Source organism: Elephantulus edwardii, unplaced genomic scaffold, assembly GCF_000299155.1.
Source record: "Elephantulus edwardii isolate Elephantulus edwardi_28Jun2011 unplaced genomic scaffold, EleEdw1.0 scaffold00121, whole genome shotgun sequence".
Taxonomy (NCBI): Eukaryota; Metazoa; Chordata; class Mammalia; order Macroscelidea; family Macroscelididae; genus Elephantulus; species Elephantulus edwardii.
Genome location: NW_006399871.1, coordinates 5,011,542 through 5,035,377, shown reverse-complemented (window position 1 = coordinate 5,035,377; position 23,836 = coordinate 5,011,542). Strand labels below are relative to the sequence as shown.

General features: G+C 46.2%; 1 protein-coding gene across 1 annotated transcript in view; it reads left to right on the top strand.

Annotated features, from left to right (window-relative positions):
• The window catches only part of LARS2 (leucyl-tRNA synthetase 2, mitochondrial), a 162,800-nt gene that overhangs the window by 130,464 nt on the left and 8,500 nt on the right, over positions 1-23,836 (top strand). Inside the window, exons 14-18 of the mRNA XM_006892970.1 lie at positions 9,766-9,866; positions 13,897-14,079; positions 16,178-16,347; positions 18,693-18,770; positions 20,040-20,151. Of these exons, the coding sequence (XP_006893032.1) occupies positions 9,766-9,866; positions 13,897-14,079; positions 16,178-16,347; positions 18,693-18,770; positions 20,040-20,151 (644 nt within the window). The remainder of the gene's footprint in view (positions 1-9,765; positions 9,867-13,896; positions 14,080-16,177; positions 16,348-18,692; positions 18,771-20,039; positions 20,152-23,836) is intronic.

The window sequence follows — 23,836 nt, the reverse complement described above, 5'->3', positions numbered from 1 at the left end:
GTGGATTCGAACCGTGCGCCTCTGGGATTGTAGTGCAGCTTCTTTCCACTAGGCCACCAGAGCTCCCCCATTTCATTCCTTTTCATTTTCAGTTCGATGACAGTGAAAGAGGAAGTAGGATGACATAAGTATAAACCAAAACCAAACAAAACTTGTTGCTGTTGAGTCAATCCCAATACCTAGCAATGTTATAGGACGGGATAAAACTGACCCATAGGGTTTCTAAGCCTGTGTATCTTTATGGGAGCAGGCCACCCTATCGTTGTCCTGCTGGTAGGTTTGAACTGCCAACCTTTCATTTAGTAGCTGAGCACTTTTCCACTGCACCACCAGGACTCCTTAAATAAAGGGTCTATTTGAAGAACTCTTGCACAACTCTTTAAAACTATCTTACAAAGAAGGACTAATAATGTACCTAAAGTAATAGGAAGTTTAAGAAAAAGGCAAGATAACAAAATTACAGCAATGATGTGTTTATCTCTGGCTTTGTTATGTGTGCATGTATGTTATAACACATACATAAAGTGAAAAAAAAGACTAGAAAGAAAGTACAGTGACACGTCAAACCAGGTTATCTCTGAGTGATGAAGTTATTGATGATTTTATTATGTCGTTTTCATTCTGGATTTTTTTTTATTAATTTTTTTTTACATTTCCATTCATTCATTGTTGCATGCTTTCCTCCCTGCCCATCCCTCCCCCCAGTTCACTTTTCTCTTTGAAAAGTTAAAAAATTCTTTCATTGTTAGACAATCCCCTCCCCCTCCAGTCCACTCTACTATGCATGTTTCATTCTGGACTTTTGTCATGACAATAATACCCAATCATACATTCTTCTGAAACCGTTCTCTCCCTCATCTGTTTCAATGCAGTTCATATTAATTTATCCCCTTTTAATTTCCTCCCAATCCTGATGTCAGTCCTGCTTTACAACAGTGGCACTATGCAGTATTTGTCCCTTTTGTAACTGAGATACTTCACTCAGCATAATGTCCTCCAGGGTCACCCATTCTGTATAATATTTCATGAGTTCCTTGTTTTTCAGTGCAGCATAGTATCCTATTGTGTGAATATACCAGAGCTTCTCTACCCATTCGTTTGTTGATGGGCACTTGCGTTGTTTCCAACTCTTTGTTATTGTGAACAAAGCCACAATAAACATGGATGTGCATATATGTGCTTACGTGGCGGTTATGGTCGCTTTGGGGTATATTCCCAGTAATGGAATTTCTGGGTCAAATGGTATTTCTATTTCCAACTTTTTGAGGAAGCCCCATACTGCCTTCCATAGTGGTTGTACCATTTTACACTCCCACCAACAGTGAATAAGGGTCCCAGTTTCTCCACAATCTCGCCAGCATTTGTTGTTTGCTGTTCTATTAAATTTTGCTATTCTTACTGGGGTGAGAAGATAGCTCTTAGTTGTTTTGATTTGCATCTCTCTTAAAGCTAGGGGTTTTGAACATTTCTTCATGTGTTTATTGGCTATCTGAATGTCTTCTTTGATGAAGTGTCTGTTCATATCCTGTGCCCATTTTTCAATTGGGTTGTTTACCTTTATCTTGCTGTGGTGCTCGAGTATTCTGTAAATTCTAGATAGAAGTCCCTTGTCTGACATGTCATTACCAAATAATTTTTCCCAGTCTGTGGCTTCCCTTTTTACCCTGTTGGAGAAGTTTTTGGATGTGCAAAGGGATTTTATTCATAAAAGGTCCCATTCATCTATATTATCATCTCCTGGTTGTAGGGTTTTCAGGATGCTTGGAATACAGTTTATGTTGTGGATTAGGGCTTCTAGAGTTCTTCCAAGCTTTTCTCTAATGAAGTTTCTAGTCCTTCATTTTAGTCCTAGGTCCTTGATCCACTTTGAGTTGATTTTTGTGTATGGAGTGAGGTGTGGATCTTGCTTGAGTTTTTTACAGATAGTTTTCCAGTTTTGCCAACACTGTTTGCTTAAAAGGCTGTCATTTCCCCACTTAACTGCTTTCATCTCCTTGTCAAAAATCAGTTGACCGTAGGTAGATGGGCTGATTTCTGGATTCACAATTTTATTCCTTTCATCTATGTATCTGTCATTGTACCAATACCATGCTGTCTTGACCACCATGGTAGTGGAGTAGGATTTGAAATCAGGGGAATGCCCCCTACCTTGTCTCTCTTTTTAAGGAGTGCTTTGCTTATTCAGGGCCTCTATTCATTCCAGATGAACTTGGAGATTGCCTTTTCCTTCTCATTAAAGAATGGAATTGGTATTTGTATTGGGATTGCATTGAACATGTAAATTGCCTTTGGTAGTATTGCCATTTTCACAATATTATCAACACAAAATTGACAACTGTGTCAAACCATTTCCTCTGTGGTCATCCTCTCCTGCACTGTCCCTCCACCCCTCCAAGCATGATGTCCTTCTCCAAGGACTGGTCCCTCCTGGAACATGCCAAAGTATGTGAGATGGAGCCTCAGAATCCTTGTCTCCACAGAGCAACTTGGTTTCACCCTCTCCAGAACAAACTTGTTTGTTCTCTTGTAGAATAAACAAATATTCCCTTCGGTGGCACAGATGGTTAGACTCTGGACTACTAACTGGTGATTTTGTGGTTCAGATTCACCCAGAGGCCCCTCAGAAGTGAGTCCTGGTGATCTGCTCCTCAAAGGTCGCCTCCTTAAAGCCCCTGTGGAGAAGTTTTACTCTGCACACAAGGGGTTGTCATGAGTCGCAATTGGCAGCAACAACCACCATTTAGAGACAGACAGACAACGTACTGAGGCTCCTGAGGTGATTCTTGGAGGTAGAGCAGGCATCAGCCGTGGAGCACAAGCTTCTAGGAGAGTGCATTACAGAAGAGGAGTGTGTCACAGCTCAGAGCCACCGAACTACATAGCTTTGTGACACACAGCTGTCCACACAGGAATCTTGTCGGTATTTGTTGTGGTTGTTTGTTTGTTTGTTAATGCAGCTCAGAGAGGCACAAGTCTCCTGGCAGGCCATAGTCAACAGACTGGTGGATGGCAGGTGCCACTTCCCCGTGTGATTGGCGGCTGCTGGCCTGAGAAAGCTTAACAGGCCTGGTCCTCAGAGAAGTGAGGCTGCTGGTATGAAAAAGAGAAGGGAAGCTTTATTAGGGTCTCTCCACATTCACAAGGCCTCCCTCTTGGCCACTGGCCAGCTATCAGGAAATTAAAACAGTGGGATTTTAAGAATGAGCCATAGCTTAATACTTAGAAACTGGCTCACTATGAACATCTTAGCCCAGGATGCAGAAGAAGGGAAGGTAAATGCTGTCTGGTTTCATGAAAAGTCCAAGTGAAAGACCATTTCAGAGAGCCACGGCCTTCTATTTTATTCCCTCTCAGACCTAAATAGGAGCAGCCTATCCGAGTCAGGAGAGTGGGAGCCCACGGTGCATAAACCACCAAGAACCTCCTGAGGAGGTAGACGTCATCCACAGTGACCAGTTAAGGCTCTAAATGAGCCCTAAGAGTCTTTTTTAGCTACATCCTTGTACACAAGAGCTCCTTAGTGGTTTGTGTAAGGGCTTTTAAAATAGCTTCCCGGTATGCCGAAATTTCTTGTTTATCCTAACAGTTAACGACCTCTTCACCCCTTCAACCTTCTTGCTTCATTCCTGCATTCTTTCATTTCTCCCCTTACTCCCTCTTCCTTCGTTTCCTCTTCTCTCATCAGATAAAGGTAGCCAGGAGGCCACAGTTGTGGAAACATCTGGATTAGTAGCATCTCCAAATTATCGAAGATCAATGATGTCAGTTTGAAGACTAAGATCTCCCTCTCTCAGGCCATAGTCTTTTCAGTCACTTGCTGTGAATCTCAGAGCTGGACAGTGAATAGGGATGGCACAAGAAAAGTTATGCCTTTGAGCTGTGGTGTTGGAGAAGAGTAATGAATATCCATGGACTGCCAAAAGAACAGGCAGATAAGTTTTGAAGAAAGTGCAGCCAGAGTGCTCCTTAGAGACAAGGATGGCGACGCTTCATCTCACACACTTTGGGCATGTTGCTCAGAAAGGCTTGTTCCTGGAAAGGGACATCATGCTTGGAAAGGTAGAGGGAGACCCTCAGTGAGGTGAATTGGCACAGTGACTGTACAGTGGGCTCACGTCTGTCAGAAGTGTGAGGGTGGCACAGGACAGGACAGGGTTCATGGGGTCGCTGTGAGTCATGCTTGATTTGACAGCGCCTAACAAGGAACTAATGAGGAAGTTCAGATGGTCCTCAGCCTAGCTAGTGCTAAACCAGCAATTGTGTAAGTTGGTTCTGAAGCCAATCACATACCTCTCTCTCCCTTTGTCTAGATTCCATTGTTGTTCTCTTTTATCGTCAGTGTCTTTATAAATCAGAATATTGACCAGCTATGAGTGAGCATCTGACATGACAGCGTGAACACATCCCACACTGCAGCATTGTGTGTGGTACATATTACTAATGACACAATGTAACCAAAAACAAAGGCGCTCACCAGCGTGATTCTTTGTAACCTGGGTGTATCTGAAATGGGGCACCACCAGTCCTGGGGGATCCATCACGTCTCATCACTCTAGTTGTATGTACCTGTGATGCAGGGGTGATGCACCACCAAGTGTACTGAAGGAGGCGAAAGAAAAGCTGACCCAGAAAAGCAGTGCATATTTCTGGAACCTTCCTCTAGGCAAAGAGCCTGCGGGACATCCCTGGTCCCCCCTCAGAATGGTTTGCTGGTGGTCAGAGGCGCACGCTGTTCACTCACAGAAAGCCCCACCACCACTCGCAGCTCACTTGGTAAATGAGCAGCTCAGTTGTTTATAGATGTTGGTCCACTGCTGCTGTCCCAAGCCTGTCTGCTGACTGAATGTTTGGTATGTGACATTGACCATGAGTCTGCAAACAATGAACTTGACGATATGCTGTCTCTGTACCAGCAGGACTGGTTTCCAAGTCCGCCAGGGGCCCTGACAGATCCTTGTACCTTATTTGAATCTATTCTGTGGGAGAAAGATGGAAGAGTCTCTTTCCGTTAAAGCTCACAGCTTTGGGAAGCCTGTGGAGGGTCAGTGAGCCAGACATGATGGCAGTGGGGAACTGGTTTAACTAGCAAGCTTTGGGTGTTGTGCTCAATGCGGCAAAGCCCTGCTGTTCTTTGGAGGGGTGAATACCTGCTGGTTGGAGGGAGAGCGTCTAAGTGGGCGGCCTGCTGAGATCTCTCACTCTGCAATGGCCGTAAGTGTCTTTGAAACAGAGATGATCACTGGTTTTGACAGGAGGATCACGGTTGCCTTTGGTGGAGAGTTGGCACCTGCCAGAGGGGAGGTTGGTCACATACCATCTACCATTGGTCTGAGTGCTGGTGTGTCCATTGTGTTCTCTCCACTCATTTGAGGAGCTCTGGTGATGCAATGATTAAGCACTCAGCTACTAAACAAAAGATAAGCAGTTCAAACCCAGCAGCCACACTTGAGAAACACGAGACTGTCTGCTTCTGTAAAGATTACAGTCTTGGACACCCTATGGGACTGTTCTGCTGTGTCCATAGCGAGGGTCACTAGGGGTCAGTATTGCCTTGATTGGTTTTAGTTTATAACCAGTTCTCACTCAAGTACACATTATATATTCTTCAATTTTTTTTTATACTTTTAAATATATGTGCTATGTTGTTGTGTGCCATAGAGTCAGAACCAACCCATAGCTGACCCTCCGGCAGGTTTTCAGAGGCAGTTAATCGCACTGGAGGAGACAGCCCATCCTTCTCCTGCGGTGCAGCTGGTGGCCTCGAACCACATGCCTTCAGGATTAAAGTGCAACTTCTTGCCCCTATGCCACCAGAGCTCCCTTATACTTCATGTAAAAGTTTAAGGAAGAACAGAAAAGAAAAAAATTACTTAAGGACGGCACAGCATTGGGGGGGACTCTGAGGGGAACTTCTGTTAAGGGTGATGAGGAAATTTAGATGGGACACAAGTGATGGGTGAGCAATCTGATGAGCATAATGAACGTCACTGAGTTAGGAAGACGTGAGGGTTGCTGAGAAGGCAAGTGTCTTGTCACATGTAGTTGTTGTTGTTGTTGTGTTGTAGTTGTTGTTGTTGTTAGGTACTGTCCAGTTGACTTCAGCTCCCTGGTCCTCTTCCGTCCTCACCACCTCCACCATGCTCAGGCCCATTGTTACGGTCACTGTCATCCCGTTCTGTTGAGGGTCCCCTCTTTCTCTGACCTTTGCCAGCATGTCTTTTTCCAAGAACTGGTTCCTCCTGATAACATGCCCAAAGCATCAACACACTTTCACTGTCCTTGCCTCTAAGAAGCCCCAGGGCTGCATTTTCTCCAAGAGAGATTTGTTTGTTCTTTTGCCAGTCCCTGGGATATTCTCCAGCCCTGCAATTCAGAGGCACCGATTCTTCTGTCATCCTTATTCATTGTCCAACTTTCAGAGGCAGAGGAAGCAATGGACAAGACCATCAGGCACACCTTAGTCTTTAAACTGACGTCGTTGCCCATTCGCACTCTGGAGAGGTCCTTGGCAGCACATTTTCCCAATGCAACATGTCTTTTGATTCTTGACTGGCGTTACAATGGGAGTTGATTGTGGGTCCACGTAAAATGCAATTGTCGGCCGCACCCGTCTTTTCTCTATTATGATGCTGCTCATTTGTTTGGTGGTGAGAACCTTTGTCTTCTTGATGTTGAAATGTAATCCACGTTGTAGACTGTAGTCTTTAATCATCTGCAGCAAGCATTTCAGGTCCTCTTCACTGTGCAAACAAGATTGTGTCATCTGCATCGTGCACATTGTTAACCAGTCTTCTTTCTCCAATCCTGATGCCACACTCTTCTCCATAGTCCAGATTCTTGAATTATTTGCTCAGCTAAATAATGAATAAGAATAGAGAAAGGATATATACTTAGCACTTTTTTTTTCTTTTTAAGACAATTTCACAGAATGAAACCAGATGCGTGGAAGTGGGGGGGAGAGTAGAGCCAGCAGGTTGCAATTCACGCCATTTCCACAAGGTGGCAAAAGCAGAACAGAATTCCTTGTTTCTTCCTCAGCCTTCCAACCTGTGGCTTCATGGTACTTTGACTGCAGCAGGGGGCTCAGGTGTATCAGAGATTGTGAAGATGGCACAGGATGGGACAGGGTCTGTCCTTCCTAGGGTCGCTGTAAGTCATATTCAACAGCACGTAACAACCACCACCACCTATTTTTGTCTTTGGAATCCAGATTATTCTTTTCTTCCTTCTGCCCCAAAGACATCTTTTCTGTTTCTCTTAATGGTGCCCAAAGCCCCCCAGTCTCAATGAGAGAAAAGAGAGTGACCTCAAAAAAACAGGTGCAACACCTAGTAAACTAAAAATCAGAATTGTTTGGAAAATAGTCTTTAGACTTAAATTTAGGTGTAGTCTTTGGGGTGGGGGGGAACTCACCAATATATGATTGAGTAGCAATAGATTTTTCCCTATAAATTTGGTGCATAAGAACAAGTCGATTCTGACCCACCAGCAACTAGATTTTGCAGTATCAAGACTTTTATTCAATAATTGTGTTTCCTCCTCTTCCTCTCTTCCCTGCTCTCTCCCCGGTCTCTGTTAAGCATAAGCATCCGTGGCGCCCTGTTTTCCCCAAGGCACAACAGCAAAACAAGCATTTTTGCTTCAGAGGTCGTGTGAAGGATGTGGGTTCTGAAAAATGACTTTGCTGATGATGAGTACAGCACATTTGAAGACAGCGAGAGCAGGAGAGACTCACTGTTTGTGCCACACAGACATAGAGGGTGATGCAACAGTAACGTTAGTCAGGCCAGTGTGTCACCTAGGATGGGGCCAGGGCGTCCAGCTAATGGGAAGGTGCACAGCACTGCGGATTGCAATGGTGCGGTTTCCTTGGCGGGTGGACCATCAGCCCTGACGTCACCTACTGGACACCTTCCACCTGGTGATAATAGATAAAGTAGCTACTACTGGTATTATCACCAATTTGAAATATGCAAAGCTTGGGCAGTTCAGCCTGTTATACCAAAAGACTTCCCAAAAAAATGAAACTCCCTAAAAAAATACAGAATTAATCAAGTAGAAATTAAGTCTTTTGAATAATTTTTATTATAGGAAACCCTTAAATTTTAGATGTTTTAGGTTAAAAGATCTCAATTTTTTTTTTATCTGAGATGAAACATCTCTATACAAATTCGGTAGACTAAATTCATGATAAAACTGTGGACACGTTGACAGGTAAATCTTTATAACAGATGAAAGAAAAAAAAAAAACAAACACACCCAGAGGCACCGGAGCAGAGGACATTGAGTCACACTCATCCTCTGGACACAGCTCACCTCAGGAGGAGATAGTCCAGTCTGTTTCTGCTGTTCCGTGTGAAGTTACTTGTAGAAGGTTCCAACCCAGAAGATGAAACTCTGTGCAGAAAATTCTACCTGCAGATGCATGTACACACTGCGCCCTGTAGCCTCCTGATGCTCCAGTGTCGGCCCCACTGAGGTGCTTGTAGGATCCCAGCTTCTTTTCCTTTGTGCTTCCAGATGTATTTATATCCAGTCACTTCCTTCACCTGCCCGACGAAAGCTAGTCCTGCAGTTGTTTTCTTTGGTTTTTAAAGCCTTTGTATTATTTGTTTGTTGTTGTTGCTATTGTGGTTAGCTGCTGTTGACTTGGCCCCCACTCACCGTGACCTCTGCCTTTGCAAGCATGTGGACCTTCTCCAGGGAATAGCCTCTGCTAACAACATGCACAGAGCCTGTGAGACAAAGCTTATGCAGGGCTGACGAGAGGGAGGAAGACCTTCACAAGACGGATTGACACAGTGACTGCAGCAGTGGACTCAAGTGTGTCGGAAATGACAAGGATGGTGCAGCATAGAACAGGGTTCAGATCTGCTATTCAAGGGCGCTCTGGTGGCCTAGTGGCAAGATACTGCACGGTAATCCTGCAGGTACATGGTTCAAGGCTACCAGCTGTTCCTCGGGAGAAGGATACGATTAACTGCCTCTGAAAGTCCACCGGAGGGTCAGCTACGGGTCTGTTCCCACTCTACCATACACAGGAATAATGGGGCTGTAATAAGTGGGAGACTAATTAATAGATCTGTTATTCAGTGGTCACTATGAGTCATACTTAGCTTAACAGCACCTTACAGCATGGCGACCTCATGCATGACAACACTCGGCCCAGTCCTGTGCCATCGTCATGACAGCGTGCTCTATGGGGTCTTTCCTGGCTGGTTTTCAGAGTTCAGTCCCCAGGCCCTTCTTAGTTTGGAAGCTCTGCTGAAGGATGCCCGGTATCCTAGCAACACCCGTTTCCGTTAACAGATGGGTGGTGACTGCACATGAGATACGTAGGTCAGAAATCAAACTCGGGTCTCCCACGTGGAAGGCAGTGTGCTGAGTCATCGTTTCCATCAGACACTCACTGCCGTGGAGTCAGCTCTGACTCAGCAGCCCTGAGCCAGGCTCCCGAGTCTGTAAACTGCACCAGGACGAGCCTGCCCATCTTTCTGCTGTGAAACTGTGGGTGGATTTGATGCACAGAGACATGCAGCCTTTTCATTAGCAATGCACCTCGCTGCAGGGGTTCAAGTCCAGGCGGCAGCTCAAGATCTAACGAAGATGACGTCAGGAGCTAATCACCACGTCTTGTTCTCCTCCCATCTTGTCAGTCTACTTGTTTTCATAAAGGACTTTGTTTCTGCCCATCAGCAGATAAGGTTTGTGTTACTATTTTTTGGGTTCTTCTAATCCTTTTCTTTCTCTCTTTCCCTTTCTCAGAGAGCCTTTCCATAAGCTGCTGGCTCAGGGTCTCATCAAGGGGCAGACATTCCGCCTTCCATCTGGACAGTATCTACGGAGAGATGAAGTAGACCTCACAGGTAAGAGGACCCGTCTGGAACAACCCCTTAGGTGCTGGCCTGATACTTGCAGGGGGTGAACGCTGGTACCGGAAGCGCTCCAGTGAGCAAACTTTGTGTCAAGGCCCCGGCTGGCTGGGAGTCTAGGAAGAGACGCCCTCGATCCCGTGGTCTCTGAGCATCAGCTCCCTCTGGCCTGAACCTTCTGGAAGCTGGTGCTGAGATCTGCTGTCAGCTCCTCAACCCCCCGCCCCAGTTGGAGGGTCGTGTCAGCTTCTGGCAAGAGTGACACTTAGATGTAACAAAGTCAAGTGGGACTCTCTTAAATCACCTCTCTTTTTCCCCCAGTAATAATGTGTTTTTTATTAAATCATTGATGTTCCTATTCAGCTTTTTCGCCACCATTGTTTGATGATACTCACTACATTCTTCACAGTGCGTGCACAATTTTATATTTGTTTCCGTCAATCTAGTTCACTGCCCCTTACAGTTTCTATAGTTTCATTTTTGTTTTCTATTTAGTCATAGGTGATTTTTTAAAAATTTTGTTTTTTCGTTTCATTAGTTTGGTTTTTTTTAATTGTATTTGAGTGGAAGTTTAAAAAGCAAATAGAGGGTTTTCTTTCAACCATTCATACACATTTCATATTAGAACATTGATTATGACACCTCGATGTGACTGTACTTTCCCCACTTCCTCCCTATGATTCTGATTTCCAGTCATCCTTCTGTGTGTCTTCCTGTCCTTCAGTGACACTGTGTTCATCACCGTCATCATGCTCTTATTGCCTGTGGCATCACCCGGAAGCATATCTGTAAACCTGGGAGGGGCAGGGGGTGGGGTGTTCTACTGTGAGCAGTATCCAAGGAGCCTAAGGAAGCACCTCTTCTTGCTTCCCTGCACACCCCTCCTCTCCCAGCCCCTGCAGGCCTGTTCCCTGCGCTCTTCCGTTTCTGCCTCTATCTGAAAGAGATTTCCTCCTGGTGATCTGTAGGTGGCATAGTTAGGGTCTTATCCTGCACACGAGTGAAATCAATGACATGTCACAAGGTAGGGAAGGTACGTGAGGACAGTCTTGAAGAAACCCCTAGTGCTCTGACCATTACATATGTGTAACCCACGCGTATGAATGAGATCAGGGGCCAACAGCCCCTTCCATTGTAGACTGCCTCCCTTACCAAGCTCTAGAGAGTGGGTTTAGGTAGAAATAATCAGTGGAATGACCTGATTAAAGCCATGCTTTATAAAGATTTAGAATGGTCAGCATGAACCATGTGGAGAAGCTAGAGAAGCATAAGTTGGCAGCATTTTCTAGCACAGGTCAGAGGAGAGAGGATTCAGTCCTCGGCACATGAATTTCAGCCTATGATGAGGTGTTCGCTGTTAGGGACAAGCCTGCCGTGGGCAGCTGTGCACTGTGCACTGCTCAAAAGCCCCAGCCAAGGAGGTGATTGGGCCCTGCAGCCAAGCCATTGCCGACCATATTCCCCAGAACCACAGCTTCCAAGAAAGGGAATCTTTTTCTGACTTCATTTCTCTGACAAGAAAGATGCTTCGTTCCTAATTTGCACAAGGCACGATAAAGGCCAGTTCCCACTCAGGAGAGTAGCGAGGTCGGTTTCCTGAGCCTCGTCACTACTGAATAAACCTCTTCCCAGGCTGCAGGAGCAGATTCACTCTCCTGCCACGGCACCAGGTGCTCTGCAGAACGTCTTTGACCTTATGCGCAGACTTGCCTCCTGTACTTTGGTCAGCAGGGGTGGGTTTCCATCTACCTAATGCATCTCCTTCTCATGAAGTGTGGGGTTGACGCTTAAGTACAGGCAGTGGTCTCTTGGGAGTTGGGTTGTTGGAGTTAAAAAGAGCAGAAATCTACCCAAAGATAAATTTTTCACAAGAACAACAGGGACATCACTTAATGCCAGTTGTGGGAAATACTGTCAGGCCTCACAGCAGAGTCACTAGGCCACTCCATCCTATCTCCTCTCCTTTCCTCCCCTCCCTTCCCCTCCCATCCCCTCCCCTCTCCTCTCCTCTCCTACCCCCCCACTACTAGTTTCTCATTTTTGATCCTGCATCTCCCTGCCCTCGCCCCTGTCTTGTTCCTCTGTCAGGCCTGCATTCTGCTTTCCCTTAACCTCAGCTCACAGAGTGAACAAGTCTCCACTCATCTCAGAACCTTATGGCTCTGGTGCCAAACAGCAGCAACAGGCTTCCTGGGTCTCTGAGACCTTATTCCTGGGGAGGCTTAGCCTTGTTAGGTGTCCTCAGACTGGTCCCACCCACTGTGACATGACAATAGAGTCACCTTACCAACACTGACATCGCCTCACCCACTCATGGCCCCCGAAGGCCTGTTCCGTCAGCATCACCTGAAGGTGAGAGGTCACCATGAGTGACTAACACCACACAGGGACCTCGCATTTAGCATGAACCGGTCAGGAGTCCTGATGACACACAGGCATGTCTGAGTGATTGTGACCAGGAATGGCAGAGCCAGGCCTTGAGGTGAAGTCCTCTCAGGTGCTTTGTGTCAGAGCCCTGGCTGGCCTGCTGCTGCTCTCTGTAGGAGACCCTGAAGCTGTAAAGCAGCAGCAATGGATGCAAGAATTTCTTTTCTTGTTTTTTGATTGGTTTTTTTGTTTGTTTGTGTGGGGGTTTTTTTGTTTTTTACTTTTCCTTGTATAAACATTTAACGTCTAAAGGAGGACCTTTTTTTGGGGGTGGTTTGGAGTTTGGCAAAAAGCCAATACAAGCCCTCTTACAGCTGTACAGTTTATTCATGAAAGGGAGTTTCTGTGAACAAGGTAGGCAGGCCACAATTAAGCGGAGGAAAACCAACAAGTATTTTTCATAGTGTAATATAGAGGAATCTGGATCCTTCTTAAAACCAAGCAGTAGTTTAGTAAAGGATATCTGCCTTGAGAACTACACTTTGAAAAAACTGTCTGCCTCGGAACAGGGAACTCTGGGAGCATCGTCCATAGAGAGCTGCACTGCTAGCCCACAGATGGCACTCTCTGTGGTTCAAATCCTCCAGCAGCCCCTTGGGAGAAAGATGGACTCCTGCCTGTCCTTTCAGGGAAATCCATCTACCACCCTGAATTCCTGCTGGAGGGTCAGCTATGAGCCATCAGGGTTTTGAGTCTACATAGGAACAAATTGACAACGGTACCTCAAAAGATTAGTGGAGTGGACCCGGGGGGAGGCATTGTATAACAATAAAGAAATTTTTCTTTTGCTTTTCAAAGAGAAGAGTGATGGGGGGGTGGGGAGGGAGCAGGGAGAAAGGTGCAACAATGAATGAATGGAAATCCTAAGTGTCTGTAAATTTTCACTAAAATTAGTAATAATAATAATAATAATAACAATAATAATTTTTAAAAATATTAGATAGGAAACGTAAGTAACAGTAAGTTTATGTTAATGGGGAAGAATAAGTTGGAGGGTGAGAATGTCTGTGTACTTGAAGAATATGATCGGTATCACTGAACTGATCACATGTTGTTGTTGTTGTTGTTGTTGTTGCTGCTGATTGCATTCAAGTCAAGCGCGACTCATAGCGACCCTATAAACAAAAGGCCTGAAGCCCCCTACAACTGTCGACATTTATCAAAGTTCATAGAGTTTCCCAAGGCATGTTGTTTTGAGCTGTTGAATTTGTGTGTATTCTGCTGTGTGTGTAGCCCAACAACCATAAATTTAAATAAATAAGAATGTGCATATCACTGCACAGATGCTTAAAACTCATTGCTGTCAAGTGAGGACCACGTGGGAGACTGCCCACCTTCCTCCTGCTGAGCCACGGAGGGGTTAGAACCCCCAGAGAGGCGGCTTCGCAGCACAGCCCCCCATAGATTGTGCCACCAGCGCCCCGCAATGCGCAGATAGGTAGATGCAGAGAGTCAGGCTCAGGGGATGAGTGGGGTTCTTCAGAGGGACACTTCTAATCACGCACGCAGTGTTGTCTCCATGAATGAATGCACTTTTTTAATAGAGCTCTGTTTAGTATCACACATATCATACCCGCATGTGTACTTTTGTGTCCAGGTACTGTTCCCGTGCATTCAAAAACAAGAGAGGCGTTAGAGGTGACGTGGGAGAAGATGAGCAAGTCCAAGCACAACGGCGTGGACCCCAAGGACGTGGTGGAGCAGTACGGCATCGACACCATGCGGCTCTACGTCCTTTTCGCCGCCCCTCCCGAGAAGGACATCTTGTGGGATGTGAAGAGTAAGCGACCTCCCCACTTCCTGCCCTGTGTCCACTGTGATCTGCCTTGGACTCCCAAAGAACTTGAGGAAGGAAGTGTCTTTCCTGAAAACAGTAGTTGAGATTTCAAGGGATCCGTTCCATGAAATAGGAATCTGTGGAGCGACCCTGTCCCGTTCTAGTGTTCCCAGATGTTTAGTGAGCCTCGGGTTTGTCCAGGGAACCCATTGCAATGCAGGTCCGCAGTCCTCAGCCCAGACCTGCTGACACAGTCCCCAGGAATCTGCCCTATAGCAAGTTTCCATGGTGATACTGATGGAAGTTGTACAGAGACCACGTTTCCATGGAGACAGATTGGCTTCCAGGCTGTCTGAGGCCTGCTATTGTCCAGAGAGGCCCAGCCCCTCCTGATCTGCCCTGAAAGGTTTGGAGCTCAGCTCTTGTTGTTTTCCCCCTAAAATAATGTCACAGTCCATAAAGTTCTGGCTTGGGTCTGGTCCTCTTCAAAACACCCCACAGCAGCCTCCAAACAACCAAGGAGGTTTGTGTCTCCAAAGTTGTTTCAATCTAAAGTGGCAATAGGTAAAATAACCTGGAGCCTCTGAGTATATATAATATATATAATATATAATTAATATATAATATAATACATTGTTGTTTGTTGTGAATACTTTCGGATCAGAACTGACCCATAGCTGTCCCTCCAGCGGGTTTTCAGAGGCGGTAAATCGCACAGGAGTTGGTTGCCCATCTTTCTCCCACGGAGCAGCTAGTGGATTCGAACAGTGTGCCTTTGCATTGGCTGCACAGTTCCTTACCCCTGATCTACCAGAGCTCTGAAGAACACTCATTTTCCCTCCATGTGACCTAATCCAGCTGTTATTGTGAGCAGATCTGCTCCCTGGTTCTTGAGACTTGTGTGACGTGTGTACACTGAGGAGTCACTATGGCTCTGACATGCCGTCCTCGGCAGAGTGTGGCCGGGAGCCGAGTGGCAGATGCCAGCGCTAGGTCCAGCTGCGTTCCTATCACTGGCTGCTTACTATTTATACAAACACAGCCCTGGCTCCTCCACTTGACCTCAGGACTAGCTCTAAGAGTCTCTTTCTGACGAGCCTTCTGGAGGGTTCTAATTAGCCTCTGGGCTTGAGGACACCAGAGCAGTGACCAGAGAGGAAGAAAACCTGCTGCTTGTTGCAGTTGTGTGCTGTCACGTTGACCTTGACTCACAGTCAGACTCTGGACTGGCCCCAATTTTGAGAGCCTTGCTGGGCCACCAGAGGGCACCATTCAGCTCTTCCAGATGATCAGGCTGAGAAGTTCTCAAGCCAAAGGCTTGTGGTTCGGATCTGCCTGCTGCTCCGTGGGTGAAGGATGGGCAGTCAACTCCATGGCCATTTATTGCCTCTGAAAACCCACTGGAGGGTCAGCTCTGAGTGGGTTTGACTCAATGGTACAGAATAACAGAATGGGATCTAGTTGGTGAGGGAGAGGTGGGATTGTGTGTCCCCCCCGGGAGAGTACACTGTCGAGTGTGTGTGCAGCATGGGCCCACGGTGCACTGTGAGACCATGCAGGGTTTATGTCTGTGCATGAGTTCATGTTCAGTGTCAACCCTTGTTGGCTCCACCATCACTGCCAGTGCCTCAGGCATTGTCCTCACTGAAGGCTTTCCTGTTGCGGGAAGCAGGCTTGAGCCTCCCCTCACTGGCTAGTCCTAGCAGTGCCTGGAGTAGCCCTGTGGTCTAGCGCTCTGAGTACCCTAGGCCTCTACTGATATGATGGGGTGAGTTTCCAGAGGCCCGGAGCCGGGACTTTACCCCTGCGCTCGGATGGGCCCAGTGGGGCCCAGTGAAGGCTCACGTCCATTCACAGGTGCTTTTCTCGGCTCAGCTGTAATCGAGTCAAGTGTTCTCATGTGCACGCTTCTCTCTCTCTCCTCTCTCCGTCTCCTCTCTTCTCTCTTCTCTCTCCTCTCTTTTCTTTCTCCTCTCTCTCTTCTCTCTTCTCTCTCTCTCTCCTGTCTTCTCTCTCTCTCTCCTCTGTTCTCTCTCTCCTCTCTCCTCACTTCTCTCTCTCTCTCTCTCTCTCTTTCTGTCTCTCATTTACTAAACCTTAGCTGACGCGCTTCCCGGGGTGCTGAGATGGCAGCAGCGTCTGTGGTCCTTGACAACGCGATTCATCGAGGCCAGGGCTTCTGGGAAGGGCCCCAGGCCTGAGCTGCTGAGTAACAAGGAGAAAGCCGAAGCCCAGAAGCTTTGGGAGTACAAGAACTCGGCCGTCTCTCAGGTCAGACCACGCCAGGCGACACTGGTCAATTCTCTAACTCCTCATTCTTTGGGGCCTTTGCCACGTGGCCTGGGAAGCCCTCCTGCTTTGCTGGGGACCATGGGGGCTCTCCCTCCCTCCAGTGATGCCTTTTTCTGTCCTGGGTCAAAGCAAGCTGCCACTTTTCCAAGTTTCCATTCTCAGCAAAGGGTACACTTATGGCTGATGGCACATGGCTGATGTTATATTTAGAGTTGAAAGGGGCGTGAAGATCCCATCTCTTTTAGCTGTCTGGTTTTACAGATGAAAACAGGGATGGCACAGAGAGCTTAAATGTCTCACCCAAAATCACACAGCTTGTCAGGAACCAAGTAGAATCCAGGTTCTGTAATGCCCAAAATAATGGGGACTTTCGCATCCCCCCGCTTTGTTACCCACGTCCATGCTGGTTGTTGACTGTAACCCACCCACTCACTAGCACTCACTCAGTGCCCTGGAGTCAGAGGTGACCGGCCAGCAGTGTTTCAGAGGCTGTAAATCACCCCGAAGGAGATTGGGCGTCCTTCTCCCTTGGAGCCACTGGTGGCTTTGAACCTCTGGAGTGGCCCCACCTTTGAGTTAGCTGCGTAGGTGCCTGCAGACTACACCACCAGAGGTGTTGGCCATTAAGATTTGCAGACTGATAGTCTCTGTTGTCGGTGTGTACCATCAAGTCAAAACTGACCCATAGCCGACCCTCTGGTGGGCTTTCAAAGGGCGTTTAATCGCGTGGGAGGAGATTGCCCATCCTTCTCTGCAGAACAGCTGGTGGATTCAAACCACGTGCCTTCAGTATTGCAGCACAGTTTCTCACCACTAGGCCACCAGAGCTCTAGAACATGATTGTCTAAATATTTTAAAGTTTCTTTATCAATAAAGAATTTTCTCTTTTTAATTCAGAACTTTGTTATAGAGTTACAAAGGTGACCAAGTTACCATTTTAAGAACTTTTTTCAAAAAATGTCATTTTGTGTCTTTGAAAGAAGGAATTTAGGAATTGGAAAATAAGGGGGTTTTTTGTTTTGTTTTGTTTTGTTTTATTATTTTTTGTACATGTACCGTCAAATCAGATCTGACAGGTACAGGAGGAAATTGTCCCTCCTTCTCCAGCAGAGCATCTGGTGGATTTGGGAAAATAAGTTTTGCTGTTGTTGTTACTGTGATAAGCACAGATATCCAGACATTGGCCATTTGTAAGTGTCTGATGGCAGCCATGACATCCACCGTGTGACTCAGCTGCCACCTCTATCCACTGTCTTTTCCTAATGGGTAGTTTATACCCCGAAGATGTGCTGATTGAGACTTACAAAGCCGGCCAAGGTCACCGGCCTTGACTCTGATGCCTTTGTAAGAGCAGGTTCCTCCCCCTCCTGTTTGTGTGACCCGCACTTGCCCTGGGTCCAGCATGTTCTCCCTCGGTGTCACTTCAGCTTTATTTCCGGTGGAGAATTCAGTGAACTGAGTGGTGCCTGAGGGATTGTTTTCAGACCGCATACTTTCTCTCCGGATCTGGCAAATTGTCCAATCTGTCAGATAATCTAAGCGGGTTATTTGAGTGATTTGGAAACTCTTGACATCTTAAAGATGTATGTCACTTCTCTGCATTCTTACCCGTGGTCAGAATTGAAACGTTGCCCATCAAGACACTTGTGTCAGCCTTCTTCCTCTGAGTCCTTCTTCCTCTGATTAATCGATCCTCACCTGCGGATATTTCATTACGGTCCAGCGGCAGCGCGCACATTCTAACCAGAAGCTCTCCTTCCCTCCAATGATGACTCACCTTTTTCTGTCCTGGATCAAAGCAAGCTGCCCCTTTTCCAAGTTTCCATCCTCAGCAAAGGGTGTGCTTATAGCCGATAGCACATGGCTGATGTTATATTTAGAGTTGAGTCCACATTTCAGTGTGTACAACTGACCTTATCCCGTATGTTAATGCCCTGCTCTATGGACTAAAGTCACGTCTCCAAGGGGAAGTGATACCTTTTACCCCATCTCCTGGGTATTTGTTTAGATGTTTGCTCATCGGTAGCCTCCTATTCGGGTAATTAGCATTGTTTTTTGAGCTCCTACGTCAAGAATCAACATTGCCCCAAATAAGGGAGAGAATAGAGTCTTAAATCATGGAAATAGGACCTTGAGTTTATAAACAATGAACCAGCACAGTGACTATTTGAGATTGTAGCTAACATGTATATAAATTGTTGATTGCATTCACTGAACTTCACATACTTTTACTTTGTGTGTGTGTGTGTGTGTGTGTGTGTGTGTGTGTGTGTGTGTGTTTAAAGGTTAAAGGAGAAAGTGAATAATCCCATTTTTACCCATAGGTGACCGCCTGTTTCACAGAGGACTTCTCTCTGAACTCTGCGATTTCTCAGCTGATGGGACTCAGTGGCACCCTGTCGGTACGTGGTATGTCTGCCCTCATTGACTGGCAGCAGAGGAGAGGCAGCTACTGTGTGGGGAGGTGGGTGCTGGGGACATACCAGGACAGACAGCAGCACCACAGAGTGTCACCTTAAAGAAGTGTTTTCTCCATAGTCACAGCTTGTTTTATTCTGGGAGCTTCCTAAGGAATGGCTGGGTCAAACCTCACATTATTTTGTAGATGGGGACACTGAAGGCAGGAAAGCTAAATGGCGTGTCCAGCTGGCTAGTGAGAAATCCAGCACCTTATTCAAGACTTTTCTCCAGCCTCGCTCCCTTTATTGCCTCCACTGCTTGGTTTCTGGAAGGGTTACCTCCCCCCACTGTGGTTTTAAGAACCAAATGAGTTAGCATTAGACCGAGGGCACAGCAGAATTTCAGTTACTAGTATTAAGCTTGCTGTTGCTGCTCTCTTTAACCCTATGATTAAATGGGGAACATTTCCCATCCAGAGCAGAAGTCAAGGTCAAAATCCTCTTCCTTCCTCCTCATGCCTCTTTCCTTCCAAGATGCACTGGTTCCTGGGGCTGCTGTAATACGTCCGCACAAGCGGAGAACTTAGAAACGACAGAAAGTTTTTATCTCACAGCTCCAGAAGCCAGAAGTCCAAAGTCCACCTGTCAGTGTGTGTGTGTGTGTGTGGGGGGAGGGGTACTTCTTCTGGAGGCACAGAGGGGAAACCTGAATCTGGTCCAGGCCTTTCTCGTTGCTTCTCGTGGTTGCTGGCAGTCCTTTGCATTCCTCAGTTTGTGGCGGCCTGACACCAGTTCCTACCTCTTGTACCTAGTGTTTTCTCTACGTGTCTGTACCTCTATTTTCTTTTCTTATAAAGACATCAGTCACTGGATTAAGGTTCATCCACCTTGATCCACTATGATTGGTGATGCAGTGGTTAACCAGTCAATTGCTAACCAAAAGGTCAACAGTTCAGCCACTCTTTCAAGAAAGACCCAGGGATCTGCTTCCACAGATTACAAGGCCTTGAGAACCCTCTGAAGCATTTCTTCTCTATCCTTCAGGGACCTTGTAAGTTGGAATTGACTTAAAGCAATGAGTTTGAGATTTGATTCCTTAAACCTGTAAAAACCCTATTTCTAAAAATAGGTCATAATCTGAGGTTCTGGGTGACATAGATTAAGGTGGAGAGGACATTGTTCAGCCCAGTTGAGTCCATCTTGATGTCCTTTTTGACCTGTGCTGGCTTTTTGACCCCTCCATATTCTCACACTGGTCATTCCTTTTCTTAGCAAATGTCCCAGCGGGTGGTCCTGCACAGCCCCGAGTTCGAGGACGCACTGTGTGCTCTGCTGGTAATGGCTGCCCCGATGGCCCCTCACATCACCTCAGAGCTCTGGGCAGGTACGTGGGGAGCTCTTGTTTGACCCCTGCCCACTAACCAGGCTGTGTGGCAAGGCCCTTTCGGAGCATCGTCACCTACACAGATGTCCTCACCCCTGGGGACCAGTGTTTGGCATCTGCACTCGGGGTCTTCCCTGCTGTCCACACTGAGCGATGGGTTCTACTTTTCCTGTGTGGTCACCGTGCCAAAGGGCAGGGCCCTTCCCATTGTGGAACGGCACGCAGACGTGTGAATAGGGTGATAGCACCAAGGAACGTTCCTTCCCAGCGCACAGCCTCCTTGTATCCGTGCAGCATGACCTCATCTCATCTTAACCTGGAACCTCATCCTCCCCCATTCCATAGATAAAGGGCACCGAGAGTTAAATTTGGAAGAAAAATGGGCAGTCTCCTCCTGTGTGATTCATAGCATCTGAACATTTTCTGGAGAGTCAGCTGTGAGTTGGTTCCAACTCAAAGGCAGTGAGTTTCAGAGTCAAATTAGCGATCCATGCTCTGTTCTGTGTGTGTGTGTGTGTGTGTGTGTGATTTGAGTGATTGTTTATAAAGCAAATTGGTTTCCATTTATTCGTGACACCATTTCTTCTTAGTGCCGCATAGTATTTCATTGCATGAATGTTCCAGAATTTCTCAATCCATATTCATTTGTTGATGGGCAATTCGGCCGCTTCCATTTCCCTGCTGTTGTGAATAATCCTGCTATGAACATAGGTATAGAAATGTCTATTTGTGTCTCAGTTCTGATTTCCTTGCTTTATATTCCTAATAGTGGAATAGCTGGGTACAGATGGCTTTTGTTAAGTTCCCCCACAGTCTTCCTTGACAGGTTGATCTAATAGTTATGCTCAGGGATCTGCTCTTTCTCTAATCTGCTGCTTAATAAACTTCTGCAGTGTTAAAGACTAGCGGCAGCAGGCAGCCTTGTCTCATATCATAGCTGAATGTCACGAACGTGTCTGTTCAGTTCAGTGCTGTTGTATCTTTGGATAGATGTGATTACTGTTGTTATGTGCTGTCAAGTCCAAACGACTCATAGTTGACCCTCCAACGGGTCCTCAGAGGCTGTAAATTCATCGCATAGGAAAAGATTACTCATCTTTCTCCTGCAAAGCAGCGGGGAGACCATGCGAACCCTCCAGGCCACAGAAGTTTCTTAGGGTAGATAGTCCCTGTTATGTTATGGTACCAGCTTTCTATTCTTGTCCGCCGGCCTTACAGTAGGAATGGAAACTGCATCTTATTTAATGTTCTTTGTTCAGTTATTGAGGTAATATGTAATTTCTTTCATTTTCCTCTTGTCCTTCTGGTGTGATTTCTGTCATTGATGCCTGAATCCATCTCTCTTTGTCTTGATTGCGATATAGTCTGTTACTTTTAATATAGTGTTAAATTCTATTTGCAGACAATAGAGAGGGCAACATCCCTGTCTCCACGCACTGCACGTCATTCTCATGCCAAGCGTTTTGGCTGATTTTTACTCACACTTCATTAATTTTAGAAAACTTGGATTTCCTAAAACTACTGGTTTCATTCCTTAGAAAGATAACTTCAAAATGACTATAAAGAGATTATGATACGGGGTATTGACTCTTGATCCAAGTCAAATAAAATCATTGACTTAAGTAAAAAAAGAGAGCGAGAGAGATTATGATAGGTGAATGTTGTTGTTGTTATTGTTGTTGTTGTTGTTATTGTTGTTAGAACCATCGACTTAGAACAAACCTGACTATCCAGTGGGTTTTCAGAGTCAGTTCACACAGGGAGAGAATGCCCATCTTTCTCTTATGGAGAAAGCTGGTCGATTTGAACTGCATACCTTTGGGTTGCCAACAAAGCTCCTTACCACTAGGCCACCAGAGCTGAATACAAACCAAAAAACAATAACCAGTTGCCATTGAGTTGATCCAACTCACAGTTGCCCCGCGTGTATGTGTCAGAGTGGAACATGGTCCATGAAGTTTTTAGGGGATGATTTCCTGGAAGGGGGTCCCCAGACCTTTATTCTGTGGCTCCTCTGAGTGGCCTTGAATCTTTCCGTTAGCAGCCAAACCCATTAACTCTTTGCACTACTCATCGTGGATTGGGGTAGAGTTTTCGTAAAAAAAGAAGCAGGTTTTCAGAGAACAAGTTGTCCTTGAAACACTGCAGAATTTAAGTCTACCTTCTAGGAAAAAATTGAAAGCCTGTTGGTGGAATCACTATTATTACCCTCGATTTTAAAAAAAGCCATTTACGAGAAGCCCGTGTTCTTGGAGCCCTGTAGTCCCATCAGCTGTGTAACAGGTAAATGGAAACCTTTGGTGAGAGAGAGAACTCAGGTCTTGGCAGTTTGCAGGCTAACAGGAGGAGGAAATCATTTTTCCTTCCTGGAATCTCTCTAAGAAGCTTTAGACACCACATCTGAATTTGCAAAGTTATCTTTTAGTTGCCATTAGAGTACTGTCCTACACAAATGAGGGTGTTAGCGGTTCCTGTAGGGAAATTTGGAGTACTTGGTGCCACTGATAGTGTGTTCAGATGCAGGGCACAGGGCTTCCTGTTATCTGCTAACAAGCAGAATCATTTCATCCTGATCAAAAATGACCTTAATACTACGCAGGAACTTGGGTAGATCTCAGAGAAATTATGCAGATGGAAGAACCAATCTCGCGGGGCGTGGTGGTGCGCGCCTGTCGTCCCAGCTACTCGGGAGGCTGAGGCTGGAGGATCGCTTGAGTCCAGGAGTTCTGGGCTGTAGTGTGCTATACCGATCGGGTGTCCGCACTAAGTTCGGCATCAATATGGTGACCTCCTGGGAGCGGGGGACCACCAGGTTGCCTAAGGAGGGGTGAACCGGCCCAGGTCGGAAACGGAGCAGGTCAAAACTCCCGTGCTGATCAGTAGTGGGATCGCGCCTGTGAATAGCCACTGCACTCCAGCCTGGGCAATATAGTGAGACCCTGTCTCTAAAGAAAAAAAAAAAGAAAGAAAAACCAATCTCAGAAGGTTCTGTGCTGTCTGATTCCATTTATGTAACATTCTTGAAAATGGAGAAAAATGTAGCATTGGAGAACACATTAGTGGTGGCCAGGGGTTAGAGAACTAGACGGAAGACAGATGGGGCTGTAACTATAAAGGAGTCGTGGAGTGTGGAGCACGGCTGTCTTGACTGGTAGTGGCTACATGAAGCTGCTAGTGGATGACAGTGTTTATAATACTAGTGAGAAATGAAGCAGCTCTGAGGATGGTCCCAGTATCAGTCCCCTGGTATTGCTGTCATTTGATAGCTCTTAGCCAAGAGCCACATTTCACATGAAACTTCATCTCACGTACTTTGGGCATGTTGGAGACGCCCCTCCTTAGACAAAGGCTTCATGCTTGGAAAACTGGAGGATTAGTGAAGGAGAGGAAGACCTCCAACAAGATGGATTGACACAGTGAGTGCGACAGCGGGCTTGGATGTGGTACATGATGAGGATGGTACACAGTAGGACAGGGTTTCAGTCTGTTGTCCACTATGAGTTATGGTCAGTTCACTGGCACCTAACAATATCTGGAATCTGTAATTAGTTCAGCATTATTAAATTTTTTTAAATTGGCTTTCCTGAACCCACAGTTGACACAGGACTACAACAATGGGCTTGAACATGGTGATTTGGAGGGTAATGCCGTACAGGGTAAGGTTCCACTCTCTCTGCTGTTCAGA